This window comes from Equus quagga, chromosome 1 (assembly GCF_021613505.1).
Source record: "Equus quagga isolate Etosha38 chromosome 1, UCLA_HA_Equagga_1.0, whole genome shotgun sequence".
NCBI lineage: Eukaryota > Metazoa > Chordata > Mammalia > Perissodactyla > Equidae > Equus > Equus quagga.
Genome location: NC_060267.1, coordinates 166,927,414 through 166,944,661, shown reverse-complemented (window position 1 = coordinate 166,944,661; position 17,248 = coordinate 166,927,414). Strand labels below are relative to the sequence as shown.

Here is a 17,248-nt window from a genome sequence, read left to right as displayed (position 1 = left end):
CCCAAATGGAAGAAAGTAAATTTGAGCCAAGTCTTCCAATTTTGTCCCACGCTTTTCCCAGTAGAACATATCTCTATCTTAGCTTGTTTCATTGATTTTTATTAAATTTTAAAATATTTTGGAACACATTAATGCTATATTATATCTTTTCCTATAGAGTAATCTGCAATTTTAAAGTTGGGAAAGAATATATGAGGTTATGAATGTTTAGAGAGGATATAATAGAAGGAAATAGGGTGTGTAACTTAAAACTAATTGTTAAAGGTTTATCACAGAGTGTCTGGAAGGCATAGAGGACCGGTTTTCAGTCCCAGTTTTGCCACTGATTAGCTATTTAATCTTAAGAAGTCCTCAACTTCCATATCTACAAAATGGGCATACCATTCGGTTGCCTAAACTATATGGCAGTTACACATCTTCAAAAGGGTTAGAAATGATTTACTAGAGAAAGAAATGGAGTTAGAGATATATGACTTGCCAGAAATCACACAACACATTAGAACTGGAAACCAGATATAGAAACTAGAAAAACTGGCAGAATTGACTAATTCCAGGTCTGCCTCTCTTCAGGAAGGACTGCATCCCGTTCCCTCCATGGGCTCTTTCTCTAGTCTATACCATTTAGAACTCCAGACAATCAAAAACCTTCCCATATCTTTAGTCACCTCTTCCATCATCTTGTAGAATGAAAACGTGGCTTTCTCCAGCCAAACCACATCTGAGAAATCCGCTGTCATGGAGACAGTGGGTGGGAGACTGAGTCAGCATATTGTGTCCTGTTTCCCTGCTCACCCCAGACTCCATGGACGCCATCTCAGTGTGTGATACGTCCCCAGAATTCGCCCACAACTATGCGTCTTTCCCTGCCTCCCGCTCCAAGATGGAAGTCTTCTCTAAGATTGCTCTCTCTCTTTTTTCTTTCTGCACCCAAATGTAGCTCTACCTTCAGGATGCAGCTCTCTTTCCCTTTCCCTCTTCTAGCCCGTTTGCCATCTGGAGTTTTCTACTTGGATGCCTCCTGCCATTTCCAACCAAATTGTCTAATGGGAACATTCACCCGGCCCAAGACCACCTCTGTTAGTGGTTCCACCCTCCTTCCAGTCATCAAGGCACCTTCCATGTCATTGCCCTCCACCCACATTCCAAGTCATCACCCAGTCCTGTACACTCAGCCTTCCTCATCACCCTGCTGCCACTCTGCCTCTCCTCTTGCTGCCCTGGCTTTAGTTTGGAACAGAAGGGATGTTTTCCTTCTCTGAGGCATGAAACAACTGGCATGTAAGGCATTTCTACACTGCTTTGTATGGTGTTTATGTGTTTACTTGTCTTCTTGTCAGTATTAAATGGTAAGTTCTTCAAGGGCTAGAATTATGTATTTGATTTTAGAAGCTTTGAACAGGTGTCTACCATTTACTAGGCTATAGGGAAAGAATGATGAAGACTATGAGGCCCCCTCCTCCAAGAGATCACACACTTGAACAAATGGATTTGAGCGGAGACAAAAATACTTACTGCAGAATACATGACAAGTTTCCTGTGGTTGGATGGCTGAGTTGCACTCTTCATGTGATTGAGGATTTCACCGACCAGGACACCTTAAATAAGATAGACCAACATTGGAGCTGAACCAAACATGGGCTTATATTTCAGTTCATAAGCTTTTTGTTAATTCATACTTAGTGATTCTCTCTGCTGTGATTCTCAAGACTTAAGAAGAGAGGGAAAGAACTAACTTGGTTGAGCATCTGCTATGCATTTGTGGTGTGATTTACAGACATTATTTTACTGAATCCTGACTTCTATCCCCCACTTACAGGTGAGGAAGCTGAGTCCCAGAGACATTAAGTGACTCACATAGCTGGGGAAGGAGAGCTGGACTGGCACATTTGGACTCTACTAGACCAGGTTTTGCTAAAGCTTGAGTTAGGAGGCTGCGAACTTAGAAAGAATTTCAGATGGCTTTTTTCAGACAGTTGCTAGCCACTGCTCTTCTCCAGTGCTGGCCCGAAATGACAGCTGGCATGTACTTCTCTGTCTTCACGCCTCTTGCTTCCACTCTGGCAATCAGACCTGTGAGAGGCCATGGGAGACAGCAGCTCTCTGGATGTATGCACGGGTAATGGGCTATTTTCTGTGGCCCATTTCTCCAGGCTATGTTGGGTATCACTAATAAGGGGGCAGCCAGCATCTTTAGCTTTTATCTGAGGGCTCCATCTGTCTTCAGTAGAGGAGAGCTTTTGCCTTTCACGTTTGTTGCTCCTGAGGTGGTGAAAGGCAGATGGACAACGCAGAGTCTCCATCCTGTTTGCCGACTTTGAAGGCTGAGGGGTACCTGTGGCGCTAGGTGCTGTTTTGAGGACACGTTGCCTCAAGAACTTCCACAACCAGCACCTGAAGACTCCTTGTGTCTCTGTTTGGTGGTCTCTCTACTATACATGTGCTCTCCTAGCTTAAGGATGACCTTTTTTTTTTTGTAATGAGCAGGGCACTGATGTTAACAGACTGACTACAATCCCACTCTCTGGGGTCCACTCAGCAAACACACACTGAACAGCTACAATGGACAGATATTACGCTAGGTAAATCAGACACAATTCCTGTCCTCAAAAGATCATAAAACAGTAAGAAGAGACTGTTTATGCCAGTAAGCACAGTAAGGGGTTAATTATGGAGGCAGGCGATCTGCTCTTTCTGTAGGTCCTGGGACCTCCTTGCCTGTGATTGGAGCAGCCGCATGCTACATCTCCACAGGTCTGTGTCTTTCTGTACAGAGGAGGTTGCCCTCTGGGAGCTCTTGAAGGACTTCCGCTTGATCTTCACGCCGTGTTGGTACTAAACTCTGTGGCAAGTTTCTGGGAGTCATGACAGCCAGATTCTTCAATCAGCAACTTGTCCTTCGTCAACAGGCAACTTTGCAGCAGACTCGGTGTTGCTAATGGAACGTGATAGCAGTGCTGGGCTCTGGGGTGATTGGCCACCCTCTCCCAGGAGAAACTAGGGGTAATTACTATGATTATCCTCAGGCTGGCATGCCAATAATTATGTTTTATAGGTGGGGAAACTGAGGCTCAGAGAGGTTCAGGGACTGTCCAAGATGACACGACTTGTAAGCAGAGGGGCTGAGCTTCTTTGAACCCAGCATGTCTGACTTCAAAACCCTTGCTCTTAATCATTAGACCACACTGTAGCGTCAGCTAGCTTCTGAGTTCCCTGTTGCATCATTTATTAAATCTGCATAAACTAGACGAAATACCATTGCTTGGAAGACATAAACTTCACTTCCCTCACTCCTGGGCTACCACAGGGGTTGGCACACCTTTTCTGTAAAGGGCCAGATAGTCGATGTTTTAGGTTTTGTGGGCCATATGGTCTGTCACAATTGTTCATTTTCAGGTGGAAGCACAAAAACAGCCATAGACACCGCCTAAATGAATGAGGGTGGCTGAGTTTCAATAACATTTTACTTATAGCAAAATAAGCAGCATGCTAGATTTGGACTGCAGGGTGAAGTTTGCAGACCCCTGGTCTAGAGCAAGAAGACGTTTCCATTAATACAGATACGACCAACCATATATTCCTAAATGAGCCGTAGGGATTTTCTGGTGCATGCTTGTACGTATGTGTGTGTGTGTGTGTGTGTGTGTGCAGCAGCGGGGTGGGGAAGGATATTACTGAAGTGTCACCTCTGAAACCAGCGGATGGAACAAAAGTTTCGGCAAAGGTCAGAAGATGCTAGTCAAAGTCCTGATGTTCCTTGTGACTCTGTGTCATCTAGACAACACATGTTTTCTCTGCAGGATTGTGCTCAGCCGCTTCATCATTCAACAAGCACGTAGTTGAAATCTCTCTTGCCCAGCCAGATCTGAACAACAGGTGGAGTGTGTGTTTTGGCAGGAATTACTCCGGAAACAATTTCCTGGCTTATCAATGGCACTGGACTTCCTCCAGAAAACAGGACAGGTGTGTTCACACGAGTGCCAGCCTTCAGAGTCCAAGACCGAAAGAACACGTAGGAAAGGACTCTCACAGACAGAATCTAGTTTAATGCACTCATCAGACGGGGCAACTGAGACCCAGGGAGGGGAAGTGACTTCCCCGAAATGCAATCTCTAATAGCCAACGGAAAGAAAGAGGAAAAAGAGTGAGCTGTTAGGATAAACCCAATCTTTTATTATTCTGATACAAACCACTGCCTCTCTTATTAGATTATTGTCAACTCCAGCCTGGTTTTCCCTGCCATTTTCTTCACCATCTTGCATGTAGAGAAGTGCTTCGGAAACTTTAATGTCCATGTGAGGTACCTTGGGATTTTATTAAAATGCAGCTTCTGACTCAGCTGATCTTAGGTGGGGCCTGAGATTCTGCATTTCTAGCCAGATGCTGGGTGATGCTGATGTTGCCGGTCCCCGGGCTGCATTTTAAGTAGTGAGGGGCTGAATTCCTGAGCCTGTCATGACTAGGTTGGGGGAAATAAATCAAGAGTCCTGCATCCACCATGCGATGGGGCTTGGAATTGAGTCATCCTCTTGGCACCTGGTGGTCCAGGAAGGAGGCCTGGTGCTTGTGTAGCCAACGGGGCCCAACTTCCACCCTCTGCATCCTTTGTTGTTTAGTACTTGAGCTTGAACTGCTTCCTGGGCTCCGTCCCTACATGCAGTCTGTATCCTGTCTGATCATTTCCCCAGCATACCAGATTCCATCTAAGACTCATCTCGGGTTGCTCTCCCTTCCCCAAGGGCTGGATCTTGTTGCTCATGCCCTTAAAATGGGAGTCAGGACTTGCACATTTCTCTCTGGTCTGCCTCTGTGCCATGCAATCAAGACTTCTCTAACAGCCAGTCTGCAGCATCCTCACATCTTTAATGACCACTGTCCTAAATTATTTGCCCCAAGATATTTCGTTCGCCTCATATGAAGTTGCTCCTGACCATCCTGACTTCACGCTTCATTAGCTGTTCTCCTGGTTACAGCTTCCCTCACCCTTTGTATCTGTTTGTCTAGCTGTAATGACTCCTCTCCTGGTCGGTGATTTGAATTCTTTCTCTAGCCACGCAGCCCTGAGTGAATGTCCTCCTAGTCTGTTCCAACCCCAGGGTGCTTTGCCTCTGTGTGTTCTCCTGGGGTTCTGCTGAACTTGTTCTGACCTCATGGTGAATAGGATCTGGTGATGGTTGGAGTCCTGATGTGATTGTACTGTTCCCCTCACACTGTCTGGTGTGTATAACTTGGAAGATCTCCTGTGGCTTAGAATTGCTTCACTGTTGTGTCAACCTGACATGGTGGACCTCCTCTTGCTCTCCAGCCTTAGTTTTAATGCTTACGTTAACCACACCTGAACCTGACACACTCTTTGATGTCCTGGCCTGCCCATGCAGCTGCCCTCAGAAGCCTCAGCATCTATCCCCATCCTGCTTGGTCCTGGCTTCTTTCTTCTACCACCTGTCCTGATTACAAGAGCTTGGCCTCCTCTCTTCTGGGTCTAGCTTCATTAGGATAAGGTGTCCTATGCTATGAAGGGCCAAATCCAGCTAAGAGGCATCACTGAGAAATAAACACCTTTTAATACCAACGGAAAGATTCAAGCTGTGCCATAAACTTGTCAGTTGCGATGTGTATTAATTTACAGGGCATAATTAGCCTGCAAAATATGTTTTATCAACTTTAGCAATGGTGACCACCAAGGGTTTCAGGAAAACAGACCACTTTATTCATACCTCCCGCTTGAAAAATTCACCTATAGGCCGCCAGACACAACTGACTTTTATGGGGCTCATATATGAAATCCTTGATTCTTTATTCTGGAAAGAATGAAAGGTATCATTTAGCTTTAGCCCAAAGGTTTCATTTTCCAGATAGGAAAACTAAGACCCAGAGTAGGTAATGTTGATAACTATAACAACACATAATGTTTATTGACAGTTTATTATGTACCAGGTACTGTTTGTCCTAAGCCTTTTGAAGACATACATTCATTTTACTCCTCACTACTACAACACGGGTATCATTATTATCCCCATTTTTCAGAATGGAAACTAGTGCAGGAGTGATTAAGTGACTTGTCCCAGGTCACACAGCCGATTGGTGGTGAGACTCAGATTCAGATCACTCAATCACAAATCCAATACCCTCCCCTCATTTCTTTTATACTTACCCCCCTGCAGTCTAGATTTCTCTTCCTGCTTGTGAATTCCATAGAGGGACAGGAGGGACAATTCTGACAATTCTCTCAACTTAGTCATGGCGTCCTCTGTGGCCCAGGAGGGTAGAGTGAAGTTGTGAACACTCTGTAGCAAAGAAAGAGGAAGAAAATGTGTAGTTTCATTTCTGACTGTCTTTGTTGACATTTTATCCTCTTTTTCCCACAAGAACTACATGGTCCAGCCTTTCTTGTCCTGCCATTTCTTTTCAGGAAAACTTTACTTTGTGATAAGTAAATTGATTTTTAGGAGGAAAATTCACAGAAACTAGTTTTCCCCTTCCTACCAAGCCTGTAGCTTCTAGCTTTAAGGGGTGATTCCTTATCAACAGGGTGATTCCTATTTGCAGAGTAAGGGTGTGGGATGGCAAGAATGTACCTTATTCCTTCAGGAAAGGTTTGGAAATCTTTCTACTCACCTGTGGTGAACATAAAAGCTGACAGGGTTAGATGATGGTTCCTTACAAGCTGAGTGATGGGCCTGAGAGGACAGCTGGGAAAGGTCACATATTTCTGGAGCTTTCAATAATACACCCCCCTCCTATCTGCGTCTAGTTCACAGACTCTTGGGGAAAGTCTGCCTCTTGCACACAGTAGGCACTTGGTGAATATTTGTTAAATGGACAAATATGCTGCAGAGCAGGCCAAGTAGGGACCTTGTGCCAAGACTTATTACCTGCTAGGAAGAGTTGATGAACAGTCCCCCAATTTCAAAGGCAGGAGTGAGAGAGAGAGAAATCATAAAGGAGGAGACCAAAGTGAAGTGGCCTACAGAGGAAAGAAGTGAGAAAAAAAGAAAAAGAAAAAAGAAACCACACATGACCACAAGATGAATAGCTTGGATTAAACTGTAGGAAGGAAGAAAAAAAGCAAGACTTGAACCAAAATGTGGGATCTTGTCTTGATTGAAGGATCTTTCATAAGACTAACAAATCTTCCTTGAAACAGATGTTGATGACAGAGTGAAAATATTGAGAAAGGAGTGTGTGCTTGGGGCAACGAATTCTATCACAAAGGGGGGCAAACTGTGTTATCTGTTATTGAGACAGAACTATGAGAGTAACTGCTGCCCCCTAGACCCTCATGCTGATCTAAAATTAGAAGTGGATATGAGTCATATGAGGGTCAGAATTTTGCCCCAGGATTCAGTGAACTGGTTGGGAAAACAGGACTATAGAGTACTCCTTTTGGCCCGCAGGTGGAGCATGGTGAGTAAAAAACACCATGCAGCCTTAAAATACTCAACGGGAATTTAGCCACAAAACTTACAATTTCATATGCATTGTACAGCAAGGAAGAGATTCTTTCCCAACAAACCAATGTCAATACCCTGGCCGAAAGTTGGCTCGCTTATTTCTATATCCAGAAATGACATAATTTTTTTTCTTTTTCTGTACCATAACATTGCTTTTTTTCATTAAAATCCATGACAGGAGTCCAGCATTCCTGAGTGACTGAAAGATAAGTAAGTGCCAAGGCATAGAAGCAAAGCCATTTTGCTCGCAATTTTATAAAGGGTGAAAACATAGATAATGGAGAGAAGATAGAATTTTCACGTTAATATAAAGAAGTCTTGAATTTCAATGTCAAAGGAAGTGTAAGTAATACATCTAAAATAAAGCAAAAGAAAACGTATTCATTCATTTCGAAATAGGCATGTCATAAAATCAGACTGCAAGTTATTCTTTGATATTTTTTTCTTTTACCTCACAAAATAAGGGGTCGTAGACTTTACTCCAAATTCCAAAAAGGTCCTGGCCATGGTATCCTGAAAGTTTTGGCAAGGTTTCTATAAAATCCTGAAACACACACAGAGGGAGAAAAAGAGTTTCGACCCCAGAGATTCTCGACTTCCGCCCTATTGACATTTTGGGCCGGATAATTCTTTGTTGCTGGGGGCTGCCCTGTGCTTTGTAGGAGGTTTAGCTGCATCCCTGGCTTCTACCCTCTTGATGCCAGCATCATCACTAATCCCTCAACTGTGACAACCCAAAACTTCTCCAACATTGTCAAATGTTCCCTGTGGGGCAGCTGTGCCCCCGTTGAGACCTGCTGTTCTTCACAGAAAAGTGCACCAGTAATATTGGCTATGATAATGCCAACCCAAAGAACTTTATAAACACTAATTGATCATTTCTCATTATTACATTAAAAATGCAGGCAAATGCTGGCTTATATGTCCCTGGTTTGTCCTGGAATCAGATTGAAGCACACTGCCCCAAATTCTCTTTGCAAGTAGGTGAAGTAAAACTCACATGTAAATAACTAGCTGTGAGAAGGGAAAACATGTCTCAGGCCAGAGCACCCCAGGAAGATGCAACAGAAACAGCACCTGGGGTCTGGCTGTAAGCGTGAAATGTGGACGGGATGCAAACATGTCTTTAGGTTCTGTACTTTTTTTGAATCATTGCGATAATGAGACCCACTGCTCAGCTATCTGCCTGATAAAATCGGCAGCAATTTCTAGGAAAGTTTTTGGAAGATATTGTTTGTCTGATGGATAAATTTTCTAGGAAAATATAATTTGCCAATATTAACTCAAACAGATTTCCGTAAAACAAATAGAAACAATTATTAAAGAGCTTCCCCTCAAGAAACAAAACAAAACAAAAGCTCCAGGGCCAGATGATTTTATGGAGGAATTCTACCAAGCTTTTTGAGTACATTATTCTAATGTTCCTTTAGTTGTTCTGGAGCATAGAAAAAGAAAGCAAACTTTCAAAAAATTTTATGAACTATGTGCAATATTGATATTGACAAATACTGGCCAGAAAAGAAAACTATAGTCCAATGTCAGTCACTTTGAATATCAGTGCAAAATGTCTAGGTAAAATATTAGCAAATAATTCAATATCATATTAAAAGAAAGGGGCTTGATTCTAGAAATGTAAAAATGGTTCAATAGTAGTAAATCTACGAATTAAAAAAAAAAATCTATGAATAAAATAAAAGACTATCTTTTGTATATGAGGAAAATAGCCCCAGCCCCTCACCCTCAATAAACAGATTGTTTCAAGATCTGCGTTTATTCTGATCCAGCCATGCACTTTCACCTGGTTCCTCTCAGGGACGCAGGTATAGGATTTGAAAGGGACTGGCTTCTTTCCTGGCTTGTGGCCCCGGCACAGGGAAAGGGACCAGGTAGCGATGACGGACCCTCGTTAAACATCCTAACCCATTGCCACATCCAGCCACTGGCTGCCACATTCTGCCCACACTTTTAAGAAGCTAGAGCTTCATCGTTTGTCTTGGCCCTCATACTCCTATACATCACTAAATGACACTGTTTTTTAACCTTATAAGGATGCAGCCTCTTCTGGAATTCCTCCGAATTCAAAGTCTCACTCTCAAGTTCTTGAAAATGAGGGCAGTCCCTGAAAGGCAGGTACAGCAACTGAGGACAAAAGAAAAGTCATAAATCTCTCATTAGTCAGAAGAACTTTGCCAAAGAAGCTGAACACATATTTTAAGCCTCATTAGGTGCAAAGTGATTTGAATAAAAGATTCAAATGTGTTTTGAGCTAAATGGAAATTCTAAAATCGAGGGAATAGAGATAAGTTGTCTGCATGTCTTAAATATGTACCCAGAACTGAAAACCTATTTTTTTTTTCTTTCGTGAACTTGCCATTGGTAAATATTCACCTCCTGGTTTTTCTGTGGGAAATGATACCTCTTTCCTTCTTTCTCCTGGACCTCTTTCATTTCTAGCACTAGATGCACATCTGTGCGCCTGTACACACACACACATGCACACACAGAGTATAGAGAAATTACTTAGAGGTTCTGGAAAGAATCTTAAGAGATTGATTAACCATTTATTGACTTAATTCTTGGAAATTTACGGACTATTAAAATAAGGGCACATACTAAACTTATAGAAACATGTATTCTAAAACCTATTATGAGGACAAACTGATCATCCTTTACTGAGTTTAAATTCGGTGATCTTTTGTAGTGTTAACTATAATGTGCAAGTTGGCGACTCAAGTTTATTTTGTTGCTCTTACTCTACATCTGGCTAGTCCTGCCTTTCCAGCCCTTGGTGGATATTACTAGCCGGATGTTTCTCTTCTTCCTCAAATTTAACATATACAAAGCTTTCCTAACTTAACTTCATTTTTAACTGTTTCCTCTTTGTAATCTCTCTACTTTTGCCAATGGCAAAATTTATCATCCTGCTTCATAGACTAAACACTTTTGCTTGTCTACTTTCAAAATCTATCCAAAATAGACCCCTTTTGTTTATCTCCATTGTCCTCTCCCAGTCCAGCCGCCGTATTCTGTGTTTCAACTACTGCAAGAGCTTCCTATTCGTTGGGTGGGTGTCTACTCTTTCTTTCACAATTCCTTCTCCATGCAGCAGCTACACTAATCCTTTCTATTTTCTTTTTGTGAACACGAATTTTTTACAGCATCAATCAGATCATGCTATTCTCTGGTTTACAACCTTCACTGGCTTTCCATCTTACTTGGAATAAAATCCAAACTCACTTAGCCCCTGGTGAGCTGTCTGTCCTGCTTTCCCACTGCTGTCGCTCCCTCTCATTCCTCTCCAGCAGCTCTGTGGGCTTCTTGCTGTCCCTTGAACACACAAATCTGGGGTCTCTACAGACTGTTTCCTGCCTGAGACATTCCCCTCAATGACTCCCACTCCTGGCCATCCTGCCCAGCCACTACCACATTCCTTGTTTTATTTCCTTCAATATTTATTGATTGCCATCTGAGATCATTTTATTGATTTACTTCTTTATCATCTATTTCCTATAAAATATAAACTTGAGGACAGCTAGGATCTTGTCTATCTCGTTCACTGCTGTGTTGCCAGTGCCTAGAACAGGATGTAGTATTAGCAACTCAGAAAACATTTTTTTTATAAGTTACTTCCTGTCTGTCATTTCCGATTCTATGGGTCACCTGGTCTTACCTCGCTTCCCTTCCTCTATTGTCTTTACCATCTAATTTCAGGCCTTCGTGTCCTCATTTCTAAATTGCTTCAACAGTTATTCTCAGAGGCTCCAGTATCTTTTCCTCCTAAGCCATTGTCAGACAAATGCCTCAAAACACCACTCCTCGCGCGTGTGTGGTACTGAAGAATGCATGCAGGGTTCTTTTATGTCCACTGCTTTACATCTAAACTTCCTTGAATGGCTTTCAAGTTTTCCCACAGGCGAAATGACATTGTTGAGGGAAAAAGCTCAGGACCATTCATTGAAAAGTCTAGGTTTTAACGAATGACTTAACCTTTCTAGACTTTAGTTTTCTCATCCCGCGTATTGAAAGTCAGGCTGCAAATAAATAGAATAATCACCTAAACATCTGTCCAGCATTTTGAAGTTTACAAAGTCTTTTCCATTTCTTAAATAACTTGGTTTTCACAAATTCCTATGAAGAAGTTAGGAGGGTACTCATTTTCTGAGTTCTCATTTTACAGAAAAGGAAACTGAGGTGCAGGGAGGCTGCTCAAGGTCAAGTATCTGAAGTGGAAGTCGGCTGTCAGACTTAGGTTTTCCCAGCTTCATATCCAGCCCTCCTTCTACATCACACTGCCTTTCAGTCTCAAGATTCCTTCTGGCTATTAAATTTGGATTCTCTAATCTGTGCCCAACATAGTTATTCAGTCTTACGTCCATTCTTTCTAAATGTGAACTCTGAACGAATAAGGGCAAGCACTCTGCGTATTCACTCACTCCACCTTTTTGGGTTGCCTTTCTCTCCTTTCCTACCCTTCCTCTGAGTTCTCACTCTCCCTATGAAGACTTGAATGACTGCCCTTCAGTAGCTCCACATTTGTCTCATTCTCTGAATTCCTCCAGCATGTACCACTTGTGCTTGAAATCATCTCCCACCATCTTGCATTTTGTGCTACACATTTTACACACGTGAATCTTTTTTCATCAAATGGATTATAAATTAGGGAAGAAACCTGTCCTCATAATTCTCTACAGCGCTCAGCACAGCTCTGGGAATAACTTTGTGCTGATTGATTGATTTTGTCAGATTTCTTAGTTGATGTTAGAATTATGTGCATCTTAGTGAGTAGGTAGCTAGAAGCCATAGGTAGACAATCTTGCTGGCTTCACTCTCCCTCTCCCTTCCTCTGTTTCTCTCGTCCTCTTCTAACAGCGGCTGTATTCTCTCTACTATGTAATTTAATTACTACTTTTCAGAATTAAGGTTAAACAGCTTCCTTGGTCTACACTGGCTAAATTTAGTGCTGCCGTCCAATCTTTATGCAGAAAAAGCTGTGGTAAAAGTGATTTTTTTCTTTTTGGAAGAAAATATTCATAAACTCCTAAGAATACTGATGATGATAATAGTTCACTCTTGATTCTGTGAAGGAAAGAGGCATCAATAAATCATCCTGTCTTTTCAAGAAACACCAGAAAAATTGGTGGGAGTAGGTTTACCCAGAGTGAGGTTGACAGAGTTGGGCTGTTTCTACAAAGCATTTGGGAAAATTTCTTAAGTCGCCAGACACAGTAATGAAGCCAAATTTCTGGGTTTACTGGCAAGGCAAAGAGGATAGTAACCCACCCCAGAGGCCACCGGCCAACAGACTGAGTCCAGCAGTCATGCTAAGCCTGAGACAGGTGAGATGGTCATGCTTTTAAGCTGACTGTGGGGGAATTAGGAAAGATTTCTTGTTCCAAACTGTTTCTTTCATATAGTCTTAAATTCCACACCTGGGAGATTAGATTTATTTATTACTGTGTAAAAAATAGCAATTCCTCTGAAAAGGTTGAAAAGTTGTTGGCTAGTCCTACCCAGTGTAAATAAATTTGAGAGTTTCTCTCAAACAGCCTCATTCAGGCAGCTTGGTTTATAGTACTGGTTCTTAGACTCGACTGTCCACTGGAATCATCTAGGAAGATTATTTTTAAAAAACTGATGCCTGGGTCCTGCCTTCAGAGATTCTGGTTTGTCATGTCATGTTTTGGGCATCAGGAGTTTTATAAAATTCTCAGGTGAGTCTAACATGCAGCCAAGTTTGAGACCCACGAGTTAGCAGGGTAGGAAATGAGCTAGGCCTGGTTCTGGTCCCATAGTGATGTGACCCAGCTGTGTGGCTCTGGGCTCATTTTGTTTATTTAACTTCTCTGAGCACTTATTTCCATGGCTACAAAAGGAGAACACTAATATCGTCCATTCAAGGTTTCTACGAAATGTAAATATGATGACACATATAAAGTATTGGGCCCCAATTAGCCACTCAAATCTTTTTCTTTCCTCTACCTCGGAATGGGGATTTTTCATTGGAGATGTGTATTTTGTAGGTAGTGAGATCTTAGGATATTTTGGACGGACGAGGAGAACCCCGTGTAGGGTACCAAAAGCCTGGGAATTGAAGGCAGAACACTGGGAGCCTCGTGTGTGTGTAAAGATGGAGAGGGACAAATTGCCAAAAGTTGAAAGAGTGGCAAAACAAAGGGGATAATAAAGATCCAAAGAGAAATTTCTGTTCCTACTGTCTCTTGCCTAGGGGCTTCTAAGACCTACATTGTCCTCTGCACTTTTATTTAGGAAAGAGTTAAGACTGCACAGCCCATGGAGTGTCCAGACAAGTACTGAGCAGCCTGCCTTTCTTGTTCCAGGCCCAATGGCATCTCCTGGTTTTCCCAGAATACTGACCCGATCTTCAGAAAGCGGGACCGTGTGCACTGGGATGGGCTGCCAGGGTAGGCCGGGATTCCAGACGCTCACACCCTCTGGGGGAAACAGGGCTGCAAGGTTTGTCATAGCACTCATCAGAGTTCGGTCAACGTCTGTGCTTCGAATATAAACCTAGAGGGGAAAACCAAAGCAGAATCCAACTGAGAGGAACTGTGGGGTTTTTCCTGTGGAGCTAGTAGTATACTTGAGAAAGGGCAGGGGCACCCACAAAATATTAGCAGACATTTTGATCATAATTTCCTATTACGAGATAGACAGTATTATTAGCACGCCATGATATGTAGAAACCTGCTTGCAATAGTTGAATTGACAAGAGACCAATTCAGTGGTGGCTACTTGCCAAGCCAAAGTATTTGCCATAGGTGTCCACAAAATTTTGAATTTACTCATATTCATAAATTTTATAGGAACAAAATTTTTGTATAAAGAGGAGTACAATTGTAAACAAAATCTCTGACTTATATAAGTTCCTTGGGAAACAGGCAAAGCACTTTTAATACTTTTTTTTTTGAAGATTGACACCTGAGCTAACAGCTATTGCCAATCTTTTTTTTCTGCTCCCCAAGTTCCCCCAGTACATAGTTGTATATATTTTTTAAGTTGTGGGTCCCTCTAGTTGTGGCATATGGGATGCTGCCTCAGCGTGGCCTGATGAGCGGTGCCATGTCCGCGCCCAGGATCCGAACCAGTGAAACCCTGCGCCACCGAAGCGGAGTGCAGGAACTTAACCACTCGGCCACCGGGCTAGTCCCGCAAAGGACTTTTAAAAATGGAATATTATGTTAAATTCTTGCAAGGGACAAGGTTCCCGCTCTTAGCTCCCCAACTTGCCTGTTCACGTTTATAGGTCTCATTCAAGAATTTTCCATATCTTTTCCTTATATACTCTCCAAGTTCATAATGCTGCTCCATGCCCAGCTATGGGAACAAACAAAAGCAAAAATTAGTGAAAGTAAGTTCTAGGAATCTCATCTACGAGTCTCATCTCTCCTCATTGAATGGGTAGAGTGAACAATGGTGTACTTTAAGTTCCACAATGACAATACATTTTAAAACGGAAACAGCTTTAGTCCTGACTCCCTGAGAAAACTCATTCATCTTCGCTAGTACTTAACATAGAGCCTTGCAGTTAACAGTTGGTGATTGATCTGATTTAAGTAAAGGCTTCATATTTGGTGTGGTAGAGCGTTCAATGGTTCATCTTTGTTGGTCGAGCATTCAAGGGGCTGGTTGAGCGGTTGATGGCAGTTTGGTGGAAGAAATACAACCACCTGATAAGAAGTTGGACTTGATGAATCCGAAGATCACTTTCAACCTCTGGGTGCAATGACTTATTATCTGCCCAGTTTACCTGTGCCTGGTTCATGAAAAACTAGAGCCTGTTACTTAAAGTGTGGTCTGTGGATCAGCAGTATTAGCACCTCTTGGGAGGATGTTAGAAACCAAATTCTTGGGCTCCAACCTTGATCTACAGAATCAGAATCTGGGGGTGGAGCTCAGGAATCTGTTTTTAACAAGCTCACTAAGATTCTGATGACCAGTAATCACTGAGAAGCATTGCTTTAGCTCAATAATCCTTGAGCGTTACTATGCATCAGAAGCCAAATTATCTTACCGGTGCTTTTTGAAATGCAGATTACCCAGATTTCCCCCACAGATTCTTCCTCCTTAGATCCGGGGTGTCTCGCTGGAATCTGCATTTTAACAAGTGCCTCAAGGGAATCAGATCCACTAACTGAGAACCATTCAAGCACTTGAATGCTTGAGACTGCATTCAAGTCTGTTTTTAATCCAGATCCTCGCCAGAGCTTCAGGAGTCAGGGAGGATGTGGTCACTGTGGCTTCTGCTTGGTCCCACTCGCTCATTTGCTTGTCACTCCTGGCTACCATGATCGTCACCACCCCCCAGGATGGGGAAGGAGGTAAGAAAAGAATAATGTGTGCTCTGAGGTTTGTAAGTTTCCTGGATGCCCTGGGTAGCTGAAGAAGCAGACACTTTGGGTCTAATTTGTTGTTCTAACCTATAGCTGACTTTTGGGGAAATAGTCGCCTTCTACAGAGCAGTGGTTTCCAAACTTTAGCATGCACAGAATCACCTGGAGGACTCATTAAAACAAAGATTTGCAGGCTTCAAACCCAGATTTTCTGGTTCAGTGGGTGGGGCCAGAGAATTTACATTTCAGACAAGTTCCCAGGTGATGGTGATGTTGCTCATTCAGGGACCACACTTTGATAACCACTGAAAGCCATCACCTTGTCATTACGTAGACTGGCAGTACCCGGCCAAGGGCAGAAATCTGAGCCCTAGAACCTTGCTGTTCACGAGTGGCCATCAGCATCACCTGGGAGTATTTTAGAAATGCAGAATCTCAGGCTTCATGTTGGACCTGAATTAGAATCTGCGCTTTTTTCTTTGTTTCCTAGTTTTATTGAGATATAACTGGCATTCATCACTGTATAAGTTTAAGGAGTACAGCATAATGGTTTGATTTACATATACTGTGAAAAGATTACCCCTAGAATATGCATCATCTCATATAGATACAAGAAAGAGAGAAAGCAAAAAAGGAAACAAGTTGTTTTTCCTTGTGATGAGGACTCTTAGGATTACTCTCTTAACAGCTTTCGTATATATCATACAGCAGTGTTAACTGTAGTCATGCTGTACATTACATCCCTAGCACTTATTTATCTTCTAAGTGGATGTTTGTACCTTTTGACTACCTTTCTCCTATTACCCGTCCCCCCATCCTTTACCTCTGGTAATCACAAATCTTATCCCTTTTTGAGTTTTTTTTTCAGATTTCACATGTAAGTGAGATCATACAGCATTTGTCTTTCTCTGTCTGACGTGTCACTTAGCATAATGCCCTCAAGGTCCATCCACGTTGTCGAAAACGGCAGGATTTCCTCGTTTTTTTTTTGGCTAAATAATTTTCCATTGTATATATGTACCACAACTTCTTTATCCATTGGACACTTCTATGGTTTCCATGTCTTGACTATTATAAATAATGCCGCTATGAACATGGGGGTGCCGATATCTTTTCAAGTTAGTGTTTTTGTTGTCTTTGGGTATTAGGATCTGCATTTTAACAAGATCCCTAAGTGAATTCATTTGCACTTGGAAGCTTGAGAAACACTGCTCTAGGAGAAGCTGATGGCGAGTCAGGAGACTCCCAGAAGAAGAATCCAGATCCCACAATCTGGAAGAATCTTAGTCTTACTGGAAAAGCAGAGCAAGGGAACGGGGGTCTCTACAGAGCCATAGGTATTGAGATGCAGCCCTGAGTTTTAGTAACCCTTCTCTCATTCAAGGAGCCAGAAGCTGGGTAGGCTGTACTGGGAAGAGCTCTGACCTGGGAGCCAAAAGATGCTGG

General features: G+C 42.5%; 1 protein-coding gene across 3 annotated transcripts in view; it reads right to left on the bottom strand.

The window, feature by feature from the left end:
• ACP3 (acid phosphatase 3) overlaps window positions 1-17,248 on the bottom strand; it is a 43,805-nt gene that overhangs the window by 14,802 nt on the left and 11,755 nt on the right. For all 3 annotated transcript variants that reach the window (XM_046668402.1, XM_046668392.1, XM_046668411.1), the window contains exons 3-8: window positions 14,700-14,786; window positions 13,827-13,979; window positions 9,492-9,590; window positions 7,903-7,995; window positions 6,152-6,284; window positions 1,513-1,595 (exon numbers count right to left, since the gene is read on the bottom strand). In XM_046668402.1, coding sequence (XP_046524358.1) covers window positions 1,513-1,595; window positions 6,152-6,284; window positions 7,903-7,995; window positions 9,492-9,590; window positions 13,827-13,979; window positions 14,700-14,786 — 648 coding nt within the window. The remainder of the gene's footprint in view (window positions 1-1,512; window positions 1,596-6,151; window positions 6,285-7,902; window positions 7,996-9,491; window positions 9,591-13,826; window positions 13,980-14,699; window positions 14,787-17,248) is intronic.